Source organism: Pseudopipra pipra, chromosome 20, assembly GCF_036250125.1.
Source record: "Pseudopipra pipra isolate bDixPip1 chromosome 20, bDixPip1.hap1, whole genome shotgun sequence".
In the NCBI taxonomy this organism is placed as follows: domain Eukaryota; kingdom Metazoa; phylum Chordata; class Aves; order Passeriformes; family Pipridae; genus Pseudopipra; species Pseudopipra pipra.
Genome location: NC_087568.1, coordinates 2,169,052 through 2,193,889, shown reverse-complemented (window position 1 = coordinate 2,193,889; position 24,838 = coordinate 2,169,052). Strand labels below are relative to the sequence as shown.

The 24,838-nt window shown below is 39.2% G+C and overlaps 1 protein-coding gene across 3 annotated transcripts; it reads right to left on the bottom strand.

Moving 5' to 3' along the window:
- Positions 1-270: 270 nt before the first annotated feature.
- C5 (complement C5) lies at positions 271-24,206 on the bottom strand. Of its 3 annotated transcripts, none has more exons than XM_064676654.1 (42): positions 24,050-24,206; positions 23,626-23,818; positions 22,873-23,035; positions 22,455-22,525; positions 21,909-22,000; positions 21,199-21,281; positions 20,942-21,032; positions 20,521-20,626; positions 19,771-19,897; positions 19,327-19,442; positions 18,947-19,147; positions 18,227-18,430; positions 17,587-17,796; positions 17,188-17,337; positions 16,676-16,805; positions 16,324-16,389; positions 15,860-16,060; positions 15,169-15,259; positions 14,705-14,781; positions 13,987-14,126; positions 13,532-13,744; positions 12,906-12,966; positions 11,611-11,700; positions 11,162-11,374; positions 10,963-11,038; positions 10,370-10,529; positions 9,799-9,894; positions 9,367-9,538; positions 8,526-8,731; positions 7,955-8,107; positions 7,524-7,586; positions 6,645-6,726; positions 5,961-6,012; positions 5,509-5,611; positions 5,346-5,420; positions 5,144-5,249; positions 4,895-4,981; positions 4,464-4,553; positions 3,841-3,924; positions 3,318-3,456; positions 2,112-3,098; positions 271-2,006 (listed from the first exon to the last, which is right to left on the bottom strand). In XM_064676654.1, exons 1-41 carry the CDS (start codon positions 24,112-24,114, stop codon positions 2,969-2,971), a joined length of 5,028 nt encoding a protein of 1,675 aa, XP_064532724.1. In that variant the 5' UTR covers positions 24,115-24,206; the 3' UTR covers positions 271-2,006; positions 2,112-2,968. The 3 variants fall into 3 exon arrangements, with proteins under 3 accessions (XP_064532724.1, XP_064532726.1, XP_064532723.1); XM_064676653.1 differs by having other exon boundaries at positions 273-1,869; XM_064676656.1 differs by lacking the exon at positions 16,324-16,389 and having other exon boundaries at positions 272-1,869.
- Between the last annotated feature and the right edge of the window lie 632 nt (positions 24,207-24,838).

Sequence of the window (24,838 nt, the reverse complement as noted above, 5' to 3'; positions counted from 1 at the left end):
GAGCTCACTTGCTGACTAAGAAGAGAGGCTGAACACCCTCATTGCTATTTAGAAAGTCATTTTGGTGGGATGTTCTGGCTTTGCATTGCCCAAATGCACTGAACAGACTCAGTGTGATGGAGTGAACAATTCTGCTCTTCTAGATGATTTCAGATGCAGGTGCAGAATCATAACAACATAAAGATTATGTGGTAATTTGGACTTGCATCCTCCTCCCTCACGTGAGCATTTTCTCTTTCACACAGTATTTAATGTCTGTTTTCAGGTCAGCCAATCAAATTATGACAGTCACTGGTGAGGTATTAAAAGTAAGACCATTAACCTGCTACAGGGATTTAGGATTTCTCTGCTAAAATTGTAGGGGATTCCTAACTCCAAACCACTTGTGACAGAGCACGTGTGTGGGTAAGGCTGCTGAGGGCTGGGGGCACATCCTGAAAGATTATATCCACAAAATCATTTCTTGCCTGCCAGTGGAACAATGGCCAGAGAAAGGCACCCTTTGGCTCCCTTCCCAAATTAGTCACAGCAGTTAAGCACAGCCCAGCAGCTTTCAGCCCAGCCCAGAGTGTGAGCTTCATGTGTCACTGTGCACAAGAGGCTGGAATTTGGGCTATTCAAGCCACTTCCCAGCTTGGATGGAGTGAAATGAAAAGAGAAATCAGCTCATTTTTGGGACACTTAACTATCTAAAAGCCAGTAAAACACAAATGGAAATGCACAGAAATATAGATTTTTAAAAGAGCTAAAGGGTCTCATAGTGTTAACCCTTAGAATTGTTATAAAATGTCAGGAATTCAACCAATTTGGGTCTTATGCATCTGCCAGGAGCATTCAGGGAGAATCACATTACAGTGGCATCTGGGGAGTTTTCTTATTCAAAGGGAAACACATGAAAAAGGGATAAAAGTAGAATGCCCACACTTATTTAATTGGCTTTCAGAGATTCTCTGTGCAGGCAAGGCACAGCCTTCTGTATTCCAGGAAATGGGGGGCTGGATTTGGACTGAAGCACAGAGCTCTCTGGGCAGGTTCATTAACATGTAGGCAGAGCAGTCACCTCACACACACAGAGTTTGGGAACACTGCAGGAGTGTAGCACTGGAATTCGGGTTTTTCTGGAAGCACTAAAGCTCTTGGCTGGTGATTCAAAGCCTGGAACATTTGGAGACTTGCACATGGTACATATAAACAACCCAGGGCCAGAAAACACTGTGTACAACTCAGATATAAAAGCCCCACTCTGATGTCCAGAATCCACAGTGAGCTTGGAAGTACAGAGTGTGTCCTGAAATAATTTCCATTTCATAATGGAATGAGTCACCTCAGCAGTGATTATCCCAAGAATTTCCATGTTTGCTGGGATTAACCCTGTGAGATGCTCAGGACCTCAGGACTCTGACTACGAGTCACTAAAGCCACAGCAAGGAATCCTAAAATCCATTTCCATCTTCTCTTGTCCTGCTAATTAGACCCCATGGAAATCTGCCCACGTAATTTGCATGTGGAAACAGATGAAGACAGGGATACACCTTCCCCCCACATGGTTTTCCTGGGAAAGTCATGCCATGGCACACAAGGAAGGCAAATCTTCCTACATTGCCATCTCACACGTGGCTAAATATCTATTAAAATGCACATAAAAAATACATACATACAGTGATCTCAGTGATAGAGTTAAGTCTGGATAGAAACAGAGGCAAAACAAATAAGATCAGAGAATTTTTTGAAGTAGTGGCAGCAATTTGACCCTTAATGCAGCATTTTTGTGTGTTATTTCTAAGTCAGGTTCCTGGTCTTCAGGAGCAATGCAGCCTTTTTGCAGTCTGGCTGAGTAAAAATCAATGGAACTTAAATGTCACAAGTCACCTGTGAAAACAGGACAGGCTCCCTGCCATTGAAAGGGATAATTAGGTCTCCTAATACACAGTTACCAGTTCAGAAGTAGAAATGTTTCCAGGTCAACTGCCTGGACAACCTCCCTGAGCATTTCCATGTGCTTCTCCCTGCAATTTGAATTTATATCCAGTTATTATTGGATACAGTGGGATTTTCCCATGCTTCTTAGAAAAGCTGGTAGGATTAAAAAAAAAAAAAAGTTAAATACTCACAGAGGCAAAATTAAAGATTGCATCATCTCTGGCTACCTCCTTTCCACATCTTAAATGCTCTGGATCAAGGATATTCCTAAGAGAGAGGGAAAACAGTAATTTTAAAGTTCTTGGCCGTGCTGCTTTTGGGCAGCTCTTCAATAAAAATAACAGAGTGTGCAACTGTGCTTTGTGTCAAACTCCCTGCTCAGCTTTACTGGGAACCAGACTGGGCTGTGCCAGGAGCTGGGAGAAGAAATTTGGCCCCTCACCTGCCACTTTCCTGGAGGCAAGGCAGGATTTTTAACTGTCAAACCCAGTCCTCAAATGCCAAGGTAACATTTGTTTTATCTACAGCAGACACGGACTGAAAATACAAATAAGGAATGTACACATGAGATCTAAGAAATTTGTTTGTTTTTTTTTTAAACAAGAAAGCAGAGCACAAAACCAGCATCAGTTACTGTCAGGGATGGAAATGCAGGAATTCAAACAGAGTACAAAAGGAAAACCCGAGGAATAAAGTAGTTTCTTTCACAAAGAGCTTATGAAGTGGCTGCAAATATTTGTGTTTTAATAAGACATGGGATTTGATGACAAGACAGTACTTTCCATGTGTGTTTTTACAGTTGATCCACTTCATCTGGCTCCAAATGTCTTTGCAGCAGTCCATGTGATTCTCCCATCCAAGCTTAAAAATCATATTTGAGCATCACTACGTTGTAACAACATTGCTATAAAATACAAGCAAAGCTCATTTTTCAAGGTGACTATTAATAAATGTTCAGTTCAAGAAGGAATTGCCAAACAGGTGAGGATTTTTTTTTTTTTACATGAGATTTGATCTGGCTTTTTAATTCAAGAACTCTCCAAGTGAATCAGCAGCCACTGATCATGAGATCTTCAGCAAAATCATCCATTGTGTTTAAAAACTCCCCACAGAAGGTACAGGATGGGTTTGAAGGCCACCACTCAATCCAAGTGCTGGAGTCCAAAGGGTACTGGAATCTAGGAAAACAACAGAAAATGATCATTTGCTGCTAAGATTTGGGAAGGAAAATGTCAAACAGAAAAAAAAATTCCAATGTGAAATCATGTACAATACACTCTGTTGGTGGAAGTAATACTTCAAAAATTAAATCAGTTCTATTCCACAAGAATTATTACATGCAAACTCTTCACACTTTAAGATTAAATCTCTGAATATTCTGGGGGTAAATAACTTACTTGAAACTGTAACCAACGCTTATCTTTAAGGCTTCTTTTCCCATGATCAAGTACTGCTCTCCTGGGCTCAGTTCAACATCTGCACAGGTCTTCTTTTTAACAAAGGTTATTTCATCATTGCTTTGAGCAAAAGCCTGCCCTGAAGTAGAATGAGAAGAATTGGACAATTTCACAAAGGGAATTTCCAGTCACTCAGAGAGAAAACACCAAATTGTTCTCCAGTCCAGCACAGCCACTAGTTCTGCAACAGCAAAATTTGATGACATAAAACATGTTTCTCGTGAAATATCTTTCCAATTAAATCTGAGTGGCAAATAAACCTTGTGCACATTAAATATTTTTATCTTATAGTCATTTTAAGGATGTATTGGATGCTTAAACTCTGAGGGAAAACGAGTGAGTATCAGCTGCAGTTCTGCAGGAGCTATGAGCACATGCCTTTCTCACAGGTAAGACAGCCAGTGCCTAAAAACATCCCAGCATCCCTTCTCCCAGAAACAGAGCCATGGAGCAGGACTCTCACCTCTTTTGTAGAGATCCAGAAGAGTTGCAGAATACTTCACAAAAGACCCTTCCTCGCTGCGAGACAAGATGTTCACTTTATAAACTGCAGAACGACACAGACCAGGCTTTTTGTTATTCCTTGTCCCTGCAACACATCTGGAATGTCTCCCAGCTGCTCAAGAGGAGAACTTCATGTCCCTTTACAACCCCAGTGTCTGGGAATACAGGGTGGCTTGACATTGTAGGGCCAGGAAACACTGACAAGTTCTACCCGTGTCTAATCTGATGGAAGCTCTACCCGTGGTCTCACAACTTCCTCTGAGCCCAAAGCCACACAAATGGTACCAAGCAAGAGAAAACTCAGTGTTTATTAGCAAAACTCAGTGTTTATTAGCAAAACTCAGTGTTTATTAGCAGAACTCATCAGATCTGATGGTGCCCTGACCCTGCTGATGGGACTTTTATTCAGCAGCATTTACCCTTCTCTGCTCCAGTTTGTCACCTGCCCTCACCCTACACCACTGTCAACCCCACTGAATTTTTAATCACTCAAGATCAAACTGGAACAAAGTGTTTTGCAGCCCTGGTAAGCAAGCAGACATTTCAGAGCTCATGAAATAATGACAAATATAGAAATATTACCATATGCAATGTCCCTCTGACAGGCAGCTTCTCTCCTGGTCTCAGCAGTTATTGACTCATCAAGTCTCCTTTGGACTTTACTACACTCAGCTACATTGAGAAAGGAAAAGTCAGTGTTAAAAGAATGTCATCACGTGTCCTCCACCTGCTTGGTTACTCTGACAACACCATAATATGGAATTGCATGCTGGAACTATGAATAATTTAAAATACAAAATAACACCCTCAATCACCTGACTTAATCCACTCAGAATTCCATGATCACGCTGCACATTTGTTTTTATTGAATTATTTTAAAGTGTAAAATTTGGAGAGGAACCAGCTGTGCTCTTATGAGGATTTCCCCCTTATGCTCAGTGTGGTTTTGTTCAAAGAACAACCCTGCATTTTCCCACCAACTGACATGGAGAAACAACTTAAAACAAGTTTACCTTCCATGCATTTGCATTCGTCTCCTTCACACAATCTCACAAGTTTTTCATCTCCATAGGGGTTATAAAATATAGTGCACCTTTTCTCTAGAAGAAATAATAGACACAGATAGAAAACCAACACTGAAGCTTCGAGTCAAAAGTTAACTGAGCTTAAAATAATACAGACTAAAAAGCTGTGAAAGAAGGCAAAATGTAGTCTTGCAGGAGGAATACAGTTAGAGGGATGTGAGGCCATGGAACACATACCTGGGGCATGATATTCATACACAGTGAAGGTGGCAGGACTCAGCATTCCGACCCGGAAAAGCTCACTGATTCGGAACCCCACACACAGGAACTTCTCAACTGGCACCTGTTGGACAGGCACAGGAATCAGGGAGCTCTAAAGGCCCCAAAATCTTTGCAAAGAGCAAAAGCAGGGCTTGCAGTGAGGCAAGGGGTGACCTACAGAGTCGAGCTGCAGGATGACGTGCCCGTCCTTGATCTCATAGTCTGCTATCAACTGGTCCACTCCACTTGCAAGCTGGAGGGGACAGAAGAAGATGAACAGTAAATATTAGAGTTCTGGCCAAAAAGAGTCAGTAAGAGAAAAAAAGTTTTCTAATACTTGCAATGGATAAATCCTCTGGATTTGCTTCCAGTCCACTGACCAGCTCAATGTCCATCACGGTGTGGGCAGACCCCGAGTGGGGCTCCCTTGCACTGGGCCTGTACCTAAAACAGGTTAAAAAATAAAAGAGATTAAACCCAATATTAGTTAACCATGACTGAAATTAAAAATACTTGAATGTGATCTCAGAAAAACCCGAGGAAAATTCTGTCAACATTCAGACCACAGTAACCTCCTAATGGAGCATTTCAGATTTGTGAAGCCAGGAAGAAGCTTTTCTTATCCTTATGTTCCAAGAGAGCCCACATATGCACTGAAGAAAGACATCCCAAGGAAAGCACAACCTTTGGCTCCAATTCTGTTTACACACACACATAAAAGGGGAGAAGCAGAAAGAAAAGATCAGAAGGGCAGGTGGAATTATTGAGAAACCCCCCCCTGAGCTGCCCTTACTTTGCACAAGCCTCCAGGCGCCCCAGTGGCTCCCCTTCTCCTCTTGGGTGACCTGTTCATACCAAGGAGAGTCAAAAAAGCCATTTTATAGCTCTCCAGCAGCCCCAAATTTCCACAAAGCATTTTCATAACCGAAAGATAATTCCTTAAGTTGGTTTGGTGGCTGTTTTTAAAGGAGCTCATTGTCCAGGCACAAACAAGTAACATTGACTTCTTTTGCAGCTCAGGTGAAATCACAGGTTTAAGGCTTCATGTAGTTTAATGTGTATTTATGTTATTGAAACTATTTTGTGTGTATTTATGTTATTAAAACTACTATTGAAAGCTCAGAGTGTGATTCTCTACCCTGATCTAACTGGACTAGAACTCTCACTGGTTTGTAGAACTCTCTGTCACCCCCTCCCACTCCCATCATATTTCTGCCTTCTCACTCCCCCCACTGCAAAATAAATTACTAAAAATCCACCTAACAGAGATACATTAAATATTAGTTCCATTCACAAAAAGGTAATAGTTTCAAACAAGGTTAAAAAGGCTTTTAGCAACTTCTTTTCCAGTTTTGCACCTAGAAAGTGGCAGAATTTACTTCATTCTTAATAAGAAACACTGTTAAAAAAACAAGGATTTTATCCCTCCCTTGCATTGACCTGAGTAGTAACATTTAAAATTATATTAACCCTTTACCATCATCTCTCTTTGGAACAATCTTCAGGTCAAAGTTACAGGACTCTTCAGAAGTGCCAATTGTGTTATACACTGTCCTCACCTGCACAGGTAAAAATGAACCAGATTGAACAGAAGCAGCATTAAAAAAATCCTCAAAACAGGCATAAAACTGTGAAAAATCATACTGTGAAAAGTATAAACAAGTCTGTTTTACTGGTACTATAAAAATACCAGCAAAGCAGAGTAAATAAATTATCAGCACAGAAAGAAGCAGGGAACTCTTGAGCAAAACCACATCACTCTTACTGGTTGTGTTTAAGAGAATAAATGTATTTTCTAAACAATTCCTGCTGTTTTGTGAATGTGAATAGGAGCACACAAGAGTATCCACAGCTCAGATTTGTCTCAATTTGATGCTGGAAGAGGCTGTGAAAGATTGGAAAATGTTTCATGGCAACATGATGTTTAATGTTTAGGCCCACAAAAAACTTTAAATATTGCTTTAAATATATGACAGTGCTTAATAAACTGAGAGTAAACACCAGACTAACAGAGGATTATTTCTCAAAATTGATCACTAATTTGGGTCTTCCCTGTTTGGCTGATTAAGCAGAGACAGTAAAATTGATGAGCATTAAAATGAAGTTGATCATCTATTTAGTGTGGGCTTGGAGGTCTTAAGAGCTTTTAAAATCTTAAGGATTCTGTGATTTATGGGACAGAAAACCTTCAGTGGAAAGGAAGATGCTTCCCAACTTCTCTCCCAGTAGCCATAAGTCATACAATGGCTTGTACCTAATCCAACACAGAGCCATAAATGGGAAATTTCAGTTTCTTTTTCGTTGTTTGGATTTACTAAACCAGAAATTCCATTTAAAAACCTGGTTGCATGCTCACATTTACTGTAGCTATGCCAGTGCTGCTGCCAGTGCTCACATAGATGTCATCTTGCAAAGGTGCCTAAAGGATTGAGGAGAAATAATGAGTTATTAATAAATTAATAATTAAGATTAGCACCAATTAGCAGCGATTCAGGTCAGATGATCTGCTTGTCTTGTTTACATTTCAAATACACAATAAGGTCTGATGCTACAAACATAATCTATCAAAAAATACTTTATAGGAACAAGCAGAGATATTAATGTTAAAGGAATATTCAAATGCATTAAATATAGCAGACAAACAAGTCCTTAAACATTTCCTATACCAAATTAATACCAGTTTGTTATAATAAAAAGCACTTTAGTAGCAATTTCAAAGTTCAAATAATTATTTAACAAGTTGCTAAGAATTCTATTTTCCCTTTGGAAGCAATATTATTCACTCACTGTCATAGCTCTTCCCACAAAATGATCTTCTGTCAGTTTAAACATGTCCAAGAGTCCCTTGTTTTTGTAGGAAACTTTAACATCCATGTCCAGATTGAGCCGTTTGACAAGAAGGGAATATTCAGTCAGGGCCTCAAGGGCATTGATTGTGTCCTGTCAGAAATCAATGATAAAAAATTAACTCCTATTGAATTCTATTTATAGAAAATATGTATCAATTAAATTCTATTTATAAAATTTCTATTTATAAGAACTCCATGGAAAGAAGTCATATCCAGCAGAGACAAAGAATATCTTGGCCACAGAGTCACTTGATACAAGGGACACTGAAGTTGTCACTGTGATCATTTAATTTTATCATCCTTTAAAAATGTTTATATCATAAAATCATGGAATCTCAGAATAGTTTAGGTTGGAAGGGACCTTAAAGCTTATCTTGTTCCAAGTGGGACACCTTCTACCAGACCAGGTTGCTCATCCAACCTGGCCTTGGACACTTCCAGGGATCCAGGGGCAAAATGTCACAGATTTTGGCTCTTGAAGAATAAGGACAAAATATTTGCAAGCCCACCTGAGTTGAATAAAATCCTCCACCGTGTCTTTGTTCCTCAGAGAGCCATTTGATGATTGGCTTGGCATAGCTTTCATCCCCTCTCAGCAAAGTGGTGAGCAAAGCATAGGCTGTGGTTTCAACCATCTGGGCAGTGACAGAGCTGGGAGCATTTTGATCTTGTGTCTTGAAAGTGTCTTTCCAAAACCTATAGATAGGAGGGTCACCTGCACAAGGGTAAAAGGAAGGTTCCAGGCTGAAACACAGCAACAGCTCTGCAGGATACACGAGGTGTCAATGACTAAAAATGTACCTCACAGAAACATATTGAAAATTAATCCTGTGCACAGCAGTTTCAAACAGGGCTGGAAAGGCTTTTACCAATTTCTTCTCCAGTTTTGCCCTTAGCAAGTGGAAGAATTTATTACAGTTTTATTCTTAGTAAGAAACACTGCCAAAAAAAGGGTTCAAAATGCAAAAGGGTTCCAAATGCAAAGGGGTTCCAAATGGAAGTGTTCAAAAGGGAAAGGTTCAAAATGCAAGTGTTGGGAAGACAAGGTGGGCAGTGCCCACTCAGGACAAGGGGACAAGGAGGAACTCACTCTGCATCTCCCAGGAGATGAAGACACACTTCCCTTGCAGTGGGAAGTCTGATGTTTAGACTAGAAGGTGATGATAAACAGACCTGCTGTAAAACAGCTGATGGGATTTACTGGTCACGAACAGTGAGAGCGGCCAAACAAAGCAGGCAGCACTGGAACTCACCCTCCAAGCAGTGCCATCACATCAGGGTGTAAAAACACTGAGAGAACAGCCTGTGTGAGAGCAAAACCCAGCACAGACCAGGAGGATTGAACAATACCTATGACAAAAGCTTCCCTCTGGAGCTCAGAGAAGGCCGCCCGCGCCGAGCGATGGTCCCGGTCCACGAGAGCCAGGGCGTAGGAAGTGATGGCCATGGTGAAGGGGCTCTGAGCAAACTGCACATTCCTCATCAAATAATCTCCTGCCTTGCTTTTGGCATCGTGGATTTTCTGGAAAGATGAACAGGCTACAGCTCACATCTGTCAGAGTTGAAGAAACACATCTCCCCCGGCAAGAAAATGATGTTTTCTGCAATATATCTCATGATACACTGACCCAGAAACTCCTTGGTGTTCTTTCACTGGTTTTGAAAGACAAGCAAAACAAGGAAGTATTTGGAACTGAACAAAGTCTCTTGATTTCTTTGAACAAATGTTAAAGAAAACGGAAGAAATTAGAACCCACTGGCAGAAATAAAAATCTTATTTACCTGAGTAGGACATATTTTAATTGCCTTGTCAATTCCAATGATACAAAATGCTGTGAGATACAGAGATTTTTCTTTAGCTTCTCTAGGTAACGTGCCCTACAAGAATCAAATGAAAATAATTAAATAGAAAATAAAGTTGATTAAATAAATAGAACTTTTCACAGTTTAGGTGAGGAAACAAATAGAAATTCCTGTAAGAAGTATCAGTTTTGTTTAACCTGAAAATACATTGGCTCTTTGGAAGGTAACAGCTTATTTGTACAAAAAGGAGACCAAAATATATAAATTTATCGACAAGCCAGGACTATTTTGTTGTAAAATCATCCTACATAATTCTTTTCTAAATATTAAGAAGTGGCAAGCAGCTGCTTTGAGTGGGAAGACAGAGAGGTTTGCAAGCCTGTGCTGTTTCTTAAATGAATTTAGGAAAAGGCAAACCTAGCAAAATCATCTTGAATGGGTGTTTTGGTGAAGTGCAGCCTAAAATCTCTTCTGCATTGCTGAAACACTTTGTCTCCTGGTGACTTCAGCTTTTACTGTCTAAGCACAGAAAATGTTTGGGTTTTCCTACCTGGAGTTTCACCGGTTGGTAGTTGGAAAATTCACTGAATGACCCATCTGGCATTTGACAGTCATCGATCAGCCACAGCAGGGAGTCACAGACAGCAATCCGGTCAAGATTGATATATTGATAAACTTGTCCAAGAATCCTTAAAGCAAAAGCTGTCAGCCTGCCAAGGAGACCAAACATTTGTTTAGATCAGCAGGTACTCCCACACTGCTGGGGGCAGCCACAGATCTGCACCAGTTATGATTTGGGGATCCCACACCTTCCCACGCTTCAAAGGAATAAGGAAGATGAATTTTAAATTTAACTTCACAAATGGGCAATAGTTCATGAAAGAATTCTAAACTAGGATCTATTCCCATGTTTCAGGGGAGGGACTCATTCCATCCCAAACCCACCTGGGTTGTCATGGTGGGAGCTGTGGACAGGAAGAAAAGATTTGGCAAGTGAAAGGAAGGAAACAAAAGGTGTTATTTAAAGCTGCAAGGTCTGATTAAATCTACTATCACACCTCTCAGCTCACCAGAAGTATGAAAGCAGAGGAGGGAAATAAGCCTTTTTAATTCATTCCAACCAAAAAAACCCCTCCAACTCACCATGTGCTGGCTTGCCCACCCTTCCACATGCTGTAGGACCGGTCAGCGTTTCGGAATGACAGGATGCTCACAATTCCTAAGGGATGCACCAGGCACAAAACAAGCCATGAGAGTCACATTTCCTCCCTCAGGTGTGTTATCTTTCTCCCTGACCTATGCACCTCTCCAGCTCTGAAGCAAGAGAGGCAGATTTTTCTACCTTCTTTCATCTTCCTCCTCATCTGAGTTCTCGAGGTCAAGGTTTCAGGCCCCAGTAGGTGCCAGTTGTCCGACTCCTCCAGGTAGCGAAACACGTAAAAAACGGGGGCAATGCTCACGAGTTCTGCCTCTGCACTGCCCCTGGGCAGCTCAGCCAGGGTCCTGAGCCCGCTGGGACTGAGCACTGTGGCAATCACCTCACCCATCAGGTGGCCTGTGGGAAGAAAAAACCCAAATTTATTGCCATGAGGGGTCAGGAAAGAGAACCCAAGGGCAGTTCTGCAGCACTTATAAGCAAACGTTCAGCGTGAAGTGCTTCAATTCCTACACAAAAAGGTGGCTTGCAAAGCCTTTTCTCACAGGAGAAAGAGCCCAGGCATAAATTTAATCCAAACCAGGAGAAATAGATGTAGAAAGTACATGTGCAGTGCACTGAAAGTTTCAATTTACCTTTTACACTGACACTTCTATCAATTGCTGTTTTAGGGACCAGATTCAGGGGGACTCTGTATCGAAATTCTTGTCGTCTCTTGATTGAACCTGTAATTCAAAATATACATAGACACATAGATTGATTGAACCTGTAATTCAAAATGTATATAGATATATCTATATCTATATCTATACATATATATCTCTTTTTATATATCTATACATATATATATTGTTTGAACCTGTAATTGAAAATGTATATATATATCTATATCTATACATATATATACCTTTTTATATATATATATATTGATTGAACCTGTAATTGAAAATGTATATAGATATATCTATATATATATACATATATATCCCTTTTTATATATATACATATATATATTGATTGAACCTGTAATTGAAAATGTATATAGATATATCTATATCTATACATATATATCCCTTTTTATATATATATATATATATTGATTGAACCTGTAATTGAAAATGTATATATATATATATATACATATATATCCCTTTTTATATATATACATATATATATTGTTTGAACCTGTAATTGAAAATGTATATAGATATATCTATATATATACATATATATCCCTTTATATACACACACACACATATATATGTGACACATACATATGTCATATATATATATGACATATATATATATGTCATATATATATATGTCACATATATATATATGTCACACTGCACAATCTAAATCAACAGATGCTCAGCTGCAATAGCCAGATTTAAGGTTACAAGAGATTTAAGGTTACAAGAGATTTAAGGTCAGCCACAAAAATACCTGTGAGAACATGAAAACTAGAAATATTGCCAAATGCACGTGCAAACAATGTTAGTCTTTGAAAAAGGGCAGGTGCAAGCTCTTCACCTTTCTTTTGCCTGCTTTGTTACATGTTACAAAATAAAATAAAATAAAATCTAGACTTGAACTCTGTGGTTTCTGTGGTTAAATGAGAACATGTTTTATTTTCATTAATAAAGCACCTGCTGGTTGGTTTTCAAGCACACTGGAGAAAAGCTTGGTGTCATATCACACTAAAAGATACGTATAAAGCTTCCCTTAAGAGATGAATCCAACTATATTTTAAAGACTTGCTATTTGAGATGGATTCAAAGTCAAGGAAAGGGCAGGAAACCCTTGGGAAAGGATATATATACAGTAGCTCAGGAAGGAGAAATTCCAATTTTTTCACATTATGGAAAACCTGATCATCACAAATCAAGAACAGGAAAAAATAATCCAAGGACACAGGATCAATTCTCACCATAAACACCCTGTGGATCCAAAGTGAAACCTGCATGAAGCTCTTTCTTGATGCCCTCTGGCTGAAATCATCAAGAGGAAAGAAGTGGGAAATGGAAACACTTTTGTTTAATTAAATATATCAGCTGAAACAACAGCTTAAAACCACAGTATTTTTGCCTTCTACTTTTCCTGTAGTTGAGTTTTACTTCACTCTTCTACAGCTGCTCCGTGTAAATTTAAATCAGAGTTCTATCTCCCACAACTCTTGAGAAAATTTAAGAAAATATTTAAATAAAAGCTTAGGAAAAATTACCAAAAAAAGTGTCTTTCAGTGAAGCATCCTTAAGCAGCTGAAACTGCAGACCAAATAACTTAGAATGAAGTATTCTCCCTGCTTGCAGAGTTATATCTATTTATACATATAATCTCTCTGACAATTCTGATAATCAAGGTTTAAAAATGTGTATGCTCCAATATTCATTGTGCATTTTTCCAGTGCACACACCCCAGTGAATTCAAGGACATTTTGGATTCTGACAGTATGAAAATCAAGCAGTATTTACATATTGATTTAATTTCTGTTCTTGTGACTGAATCAACACGGAATTCAACCCCGCTGTGAACATTTAGGTTGTTTTTTCTTACCTTGACACGTAAAGTTTTAACCACAATCTCACTGTTACTGGGGCTCAGCAGGGTGAAGTTGACAGTGTGGAGTCCTAATTCCAGGGGGAGGATCCGGAATGTCACCGGGGCTGAGGACCCACCCCCCAGATTCCTGAATTTACAGCTCGATCCAGAGGCTGCAGAGTCTCCAAAAGTACAGATCCCATTTCCAGCTGCTATTTTAACACAGAACTGAAAGGTGGGAAGATTTTAGTGTTTCACCTTCATGACAGGTACACCACCAGAGACATAATAAAGCCACTGAAATATTATTAATTAATGTAATGGTATTTTCTCTTTACAATACACATAACACAAGCATAAGGACTGGAGAAATCTGATCCAAGGATCTGTTCATACTGGATACTGGCAGGGGAAATGCTTTTTTCCTTTACTATGTTAATCTTTCCCTGGAACCCATTAACACAAATTACCTTAATTGCAGAGGCTCTATGGTTATAAACTGATCCTTTTAACTCAATTTGTTCTCCTCGTACCACGGAATAAGGGACATAAATGCTCAGGAAAATGTCTTTCACAACTTGGATTTCCAAAGGGGCAGCGACACATATACCTAAGAAAATTAAAAATATAAAGCAGAGTGCTTTATGCCACCCTCCTGATGAACAAGTTGGAAAAAGTCTTGACATATTTTAGTGGTGACTCCTCATTTTTCAGGGTGTACTTGGAAACTGTCCAACCTTTTTATAAGTGCCCAGGCTTTTGCTTCCTGTTCCAGGCTGTTGTCTCCCCCTCTTCACACACTTACTGACATACCAATTATTTGGGTTTCTTCTTCCCAAAGTGAGATTTTCTCTTGGATTACCAAATCTGTTGGAAAATCTCAAGTCCCTAAGCTATTGGTAGCAGGACAATGCAAAGTTGTGCCAGGGAAGAGTTGCTCACTGTTTGTTCTTGCATTTTTCTTACTTATTATGGGCCACTGTCACACACAAGACAGGCTTTGTTTTCCCAGCCACTGATATTCATAAGAGGAAATTAATTCCTTTCCCTAAAGTATATATTTTGATGTTTTCTTTTCCTGTTTATCAACCGGAAAGTGAACATTTTAGAATATACATGTTCTAAAGGAGAGGTTCTGCAAAGCTCCCTAATTCTTTAGCTCCAAACTAATTAGTTTGCAGGGCTTACCTTTATCAGAAATGCCAATACCTTGGACTTCCCAGGTGGTCAGGGAGTCAGGCAAGGTGACAGACAGAGTCTTGGACCTGTGTGAAAAGTGTTAGTCCATTTACCAACAGCCACCTGGAAACACCAGCAGCTCAGCAACACAACAACAGAACCTGCCCAGAGCAGCTCCTGGATCTAAGAGAGGCTCAGGGGAGCTGTGAGAACAGAGGTAGAGAACAGAAATTCTGGAATTTTGTTTGAATAAACCTGGGTTGAGCTGATTTCACAGAAGGTGGGATTTAGCAAGGCTGAAAGTGAAAGGAGAAGTGACTCCAATCTGGCCCCACAGAGAATATCCTGCATGAGGGAAACAGGGCAGGAAGAGGTTTTTTTGGATAACACTGTATTTCAGCACACCAAGGTTACCCAGCTCACCTCAAGTTTAGCACTTCCTTTCTATAAAGGTGATTTGAGAAAAGTAGTACCTTGAGGAAACTTGGTGAACTTCCCACAACCAGCTTTCAGGGAAGTAGCTACGAACTTGTGCCTCATCCAGTTCCAAGAGAGACTCAAAATCTGAAGGACAAAAATAAAGCAAGTCAGAAAACCCCAACAAAACCATCTGCCAATGGCCACCAACGGCTTCAAAATGATCTTTTTGTCTTTTCTGATGCTGTAGTTTGCTCACTTGCCTCAGGTTAGTCCTGAGACAAGTAAAAAGGTGTGTGAATACCCTCAGTCAAAAGTCTGTGTTAATCCCACCTCATCCATTTACACACATGAATACCTGTCCAATATCCTGACAGATTGTTAACAAGCAGTTATAGGGAGAGAGTGGGAGACAAGGAATTCCACACTCCCACTGATCTCTCCTGAGATGTTACTCATTGGCTGTTTGGGGCTGGGCAGAGCATTCAAATTCAGTTTACTCTTAACACACTCCAATTGCAGTTCTGCTTGTCCTAAATGTGAGTGAACAGAACAGAGAACTGAACAGAATAAAGAACTGCTCTCCAACCCCTCTTTAGGGTCTACAAAGACCACAAGCTCTTGGTAAAATTCTTCCTGGAATAACCCTGACAGGAAACAGGGAGGGGTTAAAAGATTATCAAAGGTCCAACCTCTGTATTCCCCCAAATTCTGATGGAACAGGGGACTCCAAGCTCTCATACTCACTCATTCTGGCCAAGGTTAAGATCTTGTTTGGCTCCTTCAGCCTCAGCTTGTTGGCAAATTCACAGCAATCTTTGAATGCAGAAATGCACCTTTCATTACTCTGAAGTCTCTGGGCTCTGTCACTGCAGGTCTCCAGCACTGGGTATGCTCTGACTCCAGCCATGCAGCATTTCCGAATGCTTGAGTGTTTGTATTGGGATGCTGAAACAAAAATAAAAGAATTCACTGCCTTGAGATGAAGTTTTTGTTTCCAAAAGCATCTTGACTTGCTTGCAGAATTGCAGTGAATGCAGCAAATGCCTCAAAGGCTTTATAAATAGGGTCCTCTCTAAAGTTATCTTCTATATTTGCCAGTCTCTCTCTCTCCAGCACATTACAAGTATTAAGTAAACACTCAGGTTCTTGATTCCTAATGGATGTGACCTTTTTTTCATAATTATATACTTTTAAAATATTTTTAACACCTTTTTTGTGTATCTTCTCCTCGAAGTCAGACCGTTTGGTTCTTAACACTTCATTGCAGGGTTCACCTGTCCAAAAAATAAATAAACAAGTAGAAGAAGACATTCACTTCTTTTGTAACAGCAGAGTCCTCTTCAAAATAATGCCATAAAATCACATTCCAAATGAGTGAAAATTTTTCTCTTTGCTAGTTTAATTGCATAAAAGTATTCTCATTTTAATGACAGTAACTGATCCACAAGTCGTGTTTTCCTCTTGTTACTTTAATTGAGTTCCAACATAATACTGAGAATGATAATATAATGTTTGGGAGAACAAGATCCACAATTCCATGCCTGCTCCAAAGGAATGTACCTGCTCCATTGGAGTCATCAGCATTGGCATTGGTCAGGAAGGTGAGCCCAGCCATTCGGAACACGTCGATGTTGTTCCTTCCTCCTCCAGCCCCACAGCCAAGGTCACTCTTTTCCAAATGGAGCATTATCTGAGCAGAAACACCCCATCAGCCAACTCAGATGTGCAAAACATCAGGGGAGGAGGGAGAAAATGTGCAGAAAGGCCCCCTCAGTGTGGAAGATGAGCTCACAGCACGCTGGAGCAGTATTGGAGCTAATTCAAGTGCCAGCACTGATGAGACAGTTCAGATCTGCCTTTAAAACCACACTTTACTTTTACTGGAAATCAGAAGACTGTAAATGAATTCTTCTCATAATTTTGAGCTGTAGATTTTAACCAACAACTTTTATTCTGGATTGAATTGTCCCCCTGCCTGTTTTCAGGCTGACTGAATGCATGGCACATCCTAGATACTGAATTGAACATGAAACAAAGAGCAACTTGATTTTCCTTTATGGCTGCTACTTCACCTTTTCCCTTGCTCCCTTTTTTCTTCCTGTGACTCCATATATTGCCTTGTCAAGAGATGACAGAGCAACAAAGGAACTGGACTGTGTTTTCATGGTGAGTGATACAACCTCTGCTGGCTTCAGTGTCTCTTTGCTTGACTGCAGCTTAATCTATAAATTGAAAACAAATATTGGTCATTTGGAAAGCACATTGTTCTGAAATCAACCCACCTGAAGGCAGACACTTTCATAAGTCAGGAAGTGTTTCAGAACTGGTGTAAATCCAAGATAAAATCTTGACCAAGAAGTGAATGCACACCCACAAATTTCAGTGCTAAAGAACTCGTGTAAGGCCGAGATAAAATCTGACCATAACATGAGAGCAAACCCACACATTTCAGTGCCTGCTTTGCTCCTCACCTCAAGGCTATTCCCACACTTCTGTTCCACATCCAGCCAAACTGAATCAGCCACTAACTCAGCAGTTTCTTCCCCTGTCACTATGTAGTAAACAATCAGACGTGCTGAAGGAACCATTGCTTGGCTTATCTCAAAAGTTAGAGGTTCATATTCCAAATCCTTCTTTCTCTCCTGAGTTCCAAAGCTTACTATCTTCCCTTTTGATGTGATCTATAGCAAAAGAAAAACAGAGAATAACGAAGTCCAATGTTATATTCAATGTATTTTTCACATGGAATTAATTGCATTTAGATATAAATTTGACAAAAATGCATTTGGGACCAGTGGCTGTAGTTCAAGGGAAGGTATTTCTCTCCCTCTTCCCCTAAAACAAAGTGCTGGTTCTGCCCCTCTTTTCCTTCCTCCACAGTTCAACTTCTGGAAGAGCTCTTGAGACTGGCACTACTTGCTCTCAATCCCAGTCAATGTCAGATGAGAATTTAAAAAAATGGTGACTGAATATATAATTTAAACATGAGTTTACCAACAATTTTTTCCTCTAACACTGACAGATTGTACCTGGAGGGAGCAGTTCTATGCTGAGGTTTTCATTTATGACCATTACAATTCCATACTTCATGTAGAAATACCTGTTACTTACCAAATAGCTGTAATGATGTATTTTATCAATATAGTGGCTGTGTGGATAAATATTAATATTTATCACATCCCCTACTTCGAGTGTTTTGTGGTTTGAAGCCCAGTCAATGTACAGATAACTCTGACTCAGTGATGAATAAGCTTTGGCTTCATAGGTTTTACTTGCTTGGTTTTCATCTGAAAGTCGTGGATCTGCAGTTTTGACCTGAGAAGAGAACAAAATGTCTGACTAGTTGAAGTACAGAATTATTCCTAAGTCATGACAATACTAAAATCATCCTGCAATATATCGTTCAGAGGGATTAACAGAACAAAAGTTAAGCCAAGATTTTAATGATTTCTTTAAGAAAAGTATCTCTCAATATCAAGTCAAATATAAAAGGCCAGTGTAGAAGCACATACACAACTAAATAGAGCAGGAAAGGTGAAGGATTTCTCTCCCTACAGTGAGGGAATCACTCTCAGAGATTTGTTTTCACACCGTGAATTTGGAGCTTTTGTTTAATTATTATCATCAAATAAATAGATGACCAATTAGGCTATTTAGTTTCAGAGTAGTTTAATAAAGACTTTAATAGAGAAGTCATGTTTCCTTATAGCAGCTGCATTTCACGACTGATTATTTGTAACAGCCTCCAAATTGACAAACTCTGGAGTGCAAAACCTTCCTGCTTGTGTTGTACATTCCAAAGAAACAAATTCATGGGACAGTTTAACTCACTTGAAACTCCAACACTTTGCTGTCTGATGGCACATTAACGACAAACAAAGCAGTGCCATCCCTGAGGCTCGTCTGGCGCCTCCCAGACTCGGAGCCCTCGGAGATCAGCGGGGTCTCGTCCATTTGCTCACTCAGGGATTTGGCAGTGACAGTTATGGGGACGTTTCTAACAGGGTCACCCACTGTGTCCTTCACCTGCACCTGTTCAGCAGAACAAAGAACAGTTCTGAGGTGAACCGGGACGGTTTTGAAGAAGCAGCTTCCCAGCTGCTCAGCTGGTTCTGCAACCAAAGTCAGTGGAAATTAGAAGTGTACAGGAAAATACACAAAAAAAGGATGAGGGTTATCCTCAGGGGGTTCATGTGGTAATGGGCACTGACCTTAATGAAGAAGGGAAGTCCAGGCTTCACAAAGAGAGGAGTAGCAATCAGACTCAGCTTGTAGGGAGATACAACAAATCTGACTCCAGCAAATTCCACTTCCCCACTGAGGCCACCTACCAAAACATGGTGCCCTTTGGAACATTCCCATCCTCCAGGCTCTGTGCTCCCCCTGCCTTCCCAGGGCAGCACAACCTGGCTGGGAAAGTGAAGCCTTTGCATTCAAAGACTCAGCTCCTGACACTCTTGTGAAAACAAAGAGCCAAAAACAGAAGTTTAATCCCTCAACATTTTTACAGTGAGGATGGGCTGCTCTTCCTTACAAATTTTTGGAAGAATTTCTGGATATTAAAACAAGCCTGATATTAGGAAAGTTATCCCTATAATTTTCTTTTCTAGTTTCACATTTACAGATGTGTTTAAAAAAATTCAAAAGCAACTTACCTGTAGACTCCAACACTGATGCCACAATATATAAATAGGACCCATCCAATTCTTCCAGACTTTGGAACCCTATGGAACTTGCTGCTTTCTTACTGTTAAAATTGATCACAGCAACTCCATTTTCAATCTGGAAATGAAACAGAAATCATTACTCCATAGTCAATAATTTAGAAATTTTATTTTGATAACCTAGATGCAAATTCAACGTGTTTCTGGTCAGTGTCTATTTTATTAGAGGAAAACAAAGTTGCTGTTTTAATGAAGGAGAATTCTTTATTACCTATAATTATTGATAATTAACCCACCTGTGGCACATATTGCAAAGTTTGCATGCAGGGCCAACAAGAGGCAGAAATAACACAGAGATATCTTCACTAAATGAGGAAAGGAGATAATTAGTGGAGAACAGACTGCCCACAATAAATCAAGATCATTTTGATCTGTTTGTCTCCATTGGATTTCTCTTGTTCATTCTGGCAGCATTACAGTTATCTCATAGAAATTTCAACCACCCAGTTTGGTCAAGAAAGGAATTAAAGCAGATGGAAAGTGCATTATCTCAGATGCTGCCTCTGAGCTTCAGTTCAAAGTGAATTTCTCTGCCCTTTATTAACACAGTGAGGAGCTGTGGATGCAAACTGGGGCTTGAGGCCCATTCTCACCAAACTGAATGGAAAAACTTCAGTGGAATTAGATCAGTCCTGAGCCAAGCACATAAAATCTACACCAAGCAGACCTGCTGCTCCTTACCCTGGTTACATGCATTGCTTGAGGCATCATCTTTTTTTCACTTTCTTCAATTATTCCAAAACGAAGGAAAACATCAGCACTTGGAAGCTTTTTGTTATAAAAATAGCTGAGAATAAAACAACAATAGAAATGCTTTTCAGACAGTTTTAATGGGTGCAACAAAACATTTGGTGTTGAAGAAGATGAATTTCCCAGGCAAGAGAGAGAACACAAATGTCTGTGTAGCTTTAAACACTCCTGTTGAAAAATAAGCCCTTAGGGAGGATTTTAAGAAGGGTCATTTAGTTCTCTAACAGAGCAGAGAGGATTTGGATGAAAGGGCTTCTTGAAGAAGGAAAATACTGGACACAGGAGAATCACCCTTCAGGTAGAAGAAGAAGAGCTACAAACATATTTAGAAATCCAAGCCAGATTTCCTTACCTTGCTTTCACAGCAATCCTGAAGCTCTCAAATTTGTCAGAACTAATAAAGTTGCTTTCTGGCTCTATGAGGATGGAAAAGCTTGGCATTGCTGAAAATGGAGTGGAAAAGAAAGGCACTTAGATGTGTTTGATACCTAAAGCCACAGGTACCCAGAGATGCTCCTGTAGAGCCACCCCAGAATTGTTGTGCTTTCGAGGGGGTTGGGTTGTTAAAAAGACACAAAAATGAAAGTTCACAATCTGGGCACATCTTACCATATTCCTTAACTTCAAATTCTGCCACAGCTGAGGTTGCAAAATCCTTCTTGTATTTGGCTTTGATCTTCCAAATTCCATACCTACCAAATGCCAGCAATCAAACAGTTTTTAAGAGGGAAGTTAATGCTGAAGACAAAAATCAATATTGCTGCTCGACAGTATTTTGTGTTAATAATGATTTTGAGAGGAAAGTTCTGCACCAAAGCTTTGCACGTGTTCAATGCCTGCTTTGAGAAGCTTCTCTTTGGTATATTTATAATTATTTGAAATTTATATTAAAGCAATGGAAGGAACTGGGAAATGAAATCAGTCCAAGCCCAGTTTTACAAGCCCCTTTAGCATCCTTCTGCCAGCCCAGTAAAGCTCCAGCACCCTCACAAGACTGAAAGGAGAACTGAAGGGATGTTTCTTTTCTATGCTGCTGTTCTTGGAAAAATCCTGGTGAATCCAGGAATACATGTGTGAAAGATGAACATTTCCCCTCCCTGAAATCAACACGTCTTTGGTGCTGTTTCTAACTTTAATTGTTAATTATCTTCCTTTTTCATTGAGCACAACAAAACTACCACTAAAGGTTCTTTAAGGAGATACTTGGGCAGAAATCTCCAAGTTTCAAGTCATGCCCACAACACAAAACCACTCAATGAAAATCATTTTTAAAAGCCATTATTATGTTAATAATTCACAAAAAGCATGAAACAAATTACTTAGGATTAGGAGGAATCTTGAAGTCAGGAAATGAAACTATTCCAGTAAAATCTTTTTCTTCTAAAATATCCACTTCTACTCCTTCAGGATCCTTGGAATCAGAAGAGGAAAGAAGAATTCGTTACAAATTGTTCTTATCAACAGGAGAATCTTCATCAGTGATTTCAGTGGCAGCCTGGCCAGAAGTTATTTTTCTGAGTTTTGCCCCTTTCACAGCATGAAAACATAAACATCTGCAGAAACAACTCAGACTGAAATTCTGAGAAGACATTTTGCTCTGATTCCTACAAGTAAAAGCTGTGAACACATCACTTTAAGTGGCTAAAAAATCACTGTAATATCAAGGCAATTGCTCAAGGCTAAAAAATATAGTAGATACTCATTATTTTTATATATTAAATGAAACAAAGAGTAGGAAACCCATACAGTATTACTATAGTATATAGTTTTATTAAATATTGATTGTAACATTGATTCACTATCCAGCTCCATTTAGTTGTTATTAGAGCTCCAGAATATTCATATTAAATTCAATTACAACTCACCACAAAAGTCAGGGCAGTCTCCCTCCGAGCTGGCTGCAGTTCTTCATTCAGAGAGTAAACCCTGACTTTCACTGGAAGAATTGCAGCAAGAAATCTCAAAGTCAAACCATAATAGAGATCAAAAAAAAACCCCAACCCTGAACAACCAAAAAATCACCAATATTTTGAACATATTCCCAGAAAAATCTCTTGTGCCACGAATGAGACATTTCGGGTGAGAAGGGCAGGGACTGAGAGGATACTGGGAGAAGGGATTAATTTTTACAGTATTACCAGATAGTTCAAGACATTATTCAGCTGATTAAAAAATGAAATAGCAGCTGATAGCTGTTAAAAGAGCATTTAAATCCTCATTCCTTGGCAGAGTCCACAGACTTTAAAAATGAAATAGCAGCCAAGACAAATAAGCCCTACTTACCTGACTGATCAGGAGTATAAATTGGTTTGTCTGTGTGAATAAAGAGAAACCCATTCTCATAGGAAACAGGGATTTTTTTCTCTCTTGTAAAATGTGGAGAAACAGCTTCCAAATACAAAAACTTGTCTGAATTATCAGTTCTTGGTAAATCTGTTGGTTGAAGCTGGGGGAGATGAAAGAAAGGTTTTTAAAGAAAATTATAAAGTGTTTTTTCCTACAGTACTTTTTGGGTGAGAAGAGTATCTGAACAGCAGTTACTGTCCTGTGGTTGAGTATCTTGAAATAAAAATACCAACACTCATAAGGTTTTATTCTTGCTTATATGAGAGATGATGATCTGGAGTATTAAGCTACAGATACTTTGAAATTTTGCATTTATTTATGCCCAGAATTAAACCAGCAAAGTTCAAAGCCCACTTATGAGGTTACAACAGTACAAATGATCAGAGTTCTATTTATACACATAATAAATCCTGGCCACACCAAAGCTGCTGCTGTGGTTGGTAGTTTAGTTTGATTCTCATTGTTTTGTAAAGCTATGCAACTGGGATAATATTTCTAAAAAAAAAAAGTTTGATTCTGTGTTCAACTTCACTGATTTCATTCCAAGTAATTTGAATTTCAGACATAATAAATTGGGGCTTTAGGCTTCCTTTCCCAGCTTAAACAACTGAAAACTTGTCATAACCTTTTTTAATGCTTATCACTAAAAGTGATAATAGAAAGACTGTAAGAAAAGTCTGAATTCCTTACTGTTAAAGTTACAGCATCCTGGAATTTGTTGGCTGGAGTTAAAGAAATCCGACCAGAAGAATAAACAGTAGTTTTATCTGGAAAGCTTTTTAGGGCAATAATGACTGGAAATCCCTTGTCATAACCAAAAGCTTGAAGCACAACTTTCTCAGAGGCCCCAGCTCGGAAGATCTTTGGTGCTGTAAGGACATACCTGTACAGGGAATATAAAACAATACAAGGGGAATGGAATTAGATTTTGTCTGGATTTTGCCTATTTTTAATTCAGTTCTTAAAGCCAACAAGATAATCTAAGACACAATCCAAAAGCTCTTCTAATGGTGCCTTTTGTATTGGCTCTGCTTCAATTCTGGCTCTATTTGTCTAAAAGAGCAGAAAACAATCAAGTCCCATTGCCAGTAAATCCTGCATTTGCTTTACTTACGTTTTCTCTTGGCTAAAAGCTGCTCCAGAAAATAGCAAAACAATCAAATAGATCAAAATAGTCATTGTGTCTGTGACAAGAGCAGAGCATGGAGTTACTGGTGCTGGGTTAAACCCCCTGTGCTGGGGAGGAACAGCAGAGCCACCGACACACTTCACTCCCAGTTAATCATTAATTGCAGATCACCTTTTATTAAAATGTTATTTCCCTCTCCCAAGGAAGCCAGAACAGCTAAACTCAGGAATTTTTTAACAGATGCTTTCCATTTTTTAATATGTCCACAGCCACCCTGACTCAGTCCTCACCCTCTGACAATTACAATAAATCAAATCATTTTCCGAGGTAGAAAAAACCCCAGCAATCAATAAAAAAGTAGATTTTGCCCTTCATGAAATGATTTTTATTTAAATCCAAGTGTTTTTCCATTTTTGTCTCAAGGACAAAATGCATTTGGAATTCTCTCAAACATAATGCATGGATAGGTTGAAATCAGAATTTTTTGTTTGGAAATAACTCTTCCCTTCCAAATTTCTTCTAGCCATTTGTATTCCTCATTGTGCCAACTTTTTGAGTACTTCCATTACAAATAAAACTTGTAACATGAAAACATTAGGGCACAATATATCAACAACATGCACTGTTTTAAAAAGCAATTGCAAAAAAAAAAAATCCCACAACATTTGGTGACAAAACCTTTGCAGGTCTGATATCCAAGACAGCACCACAACGAATAGGTTTATGTAAAGTTAAACAAAGTTGTGCAAGAATGCTGAAGTTTAAACAAATACT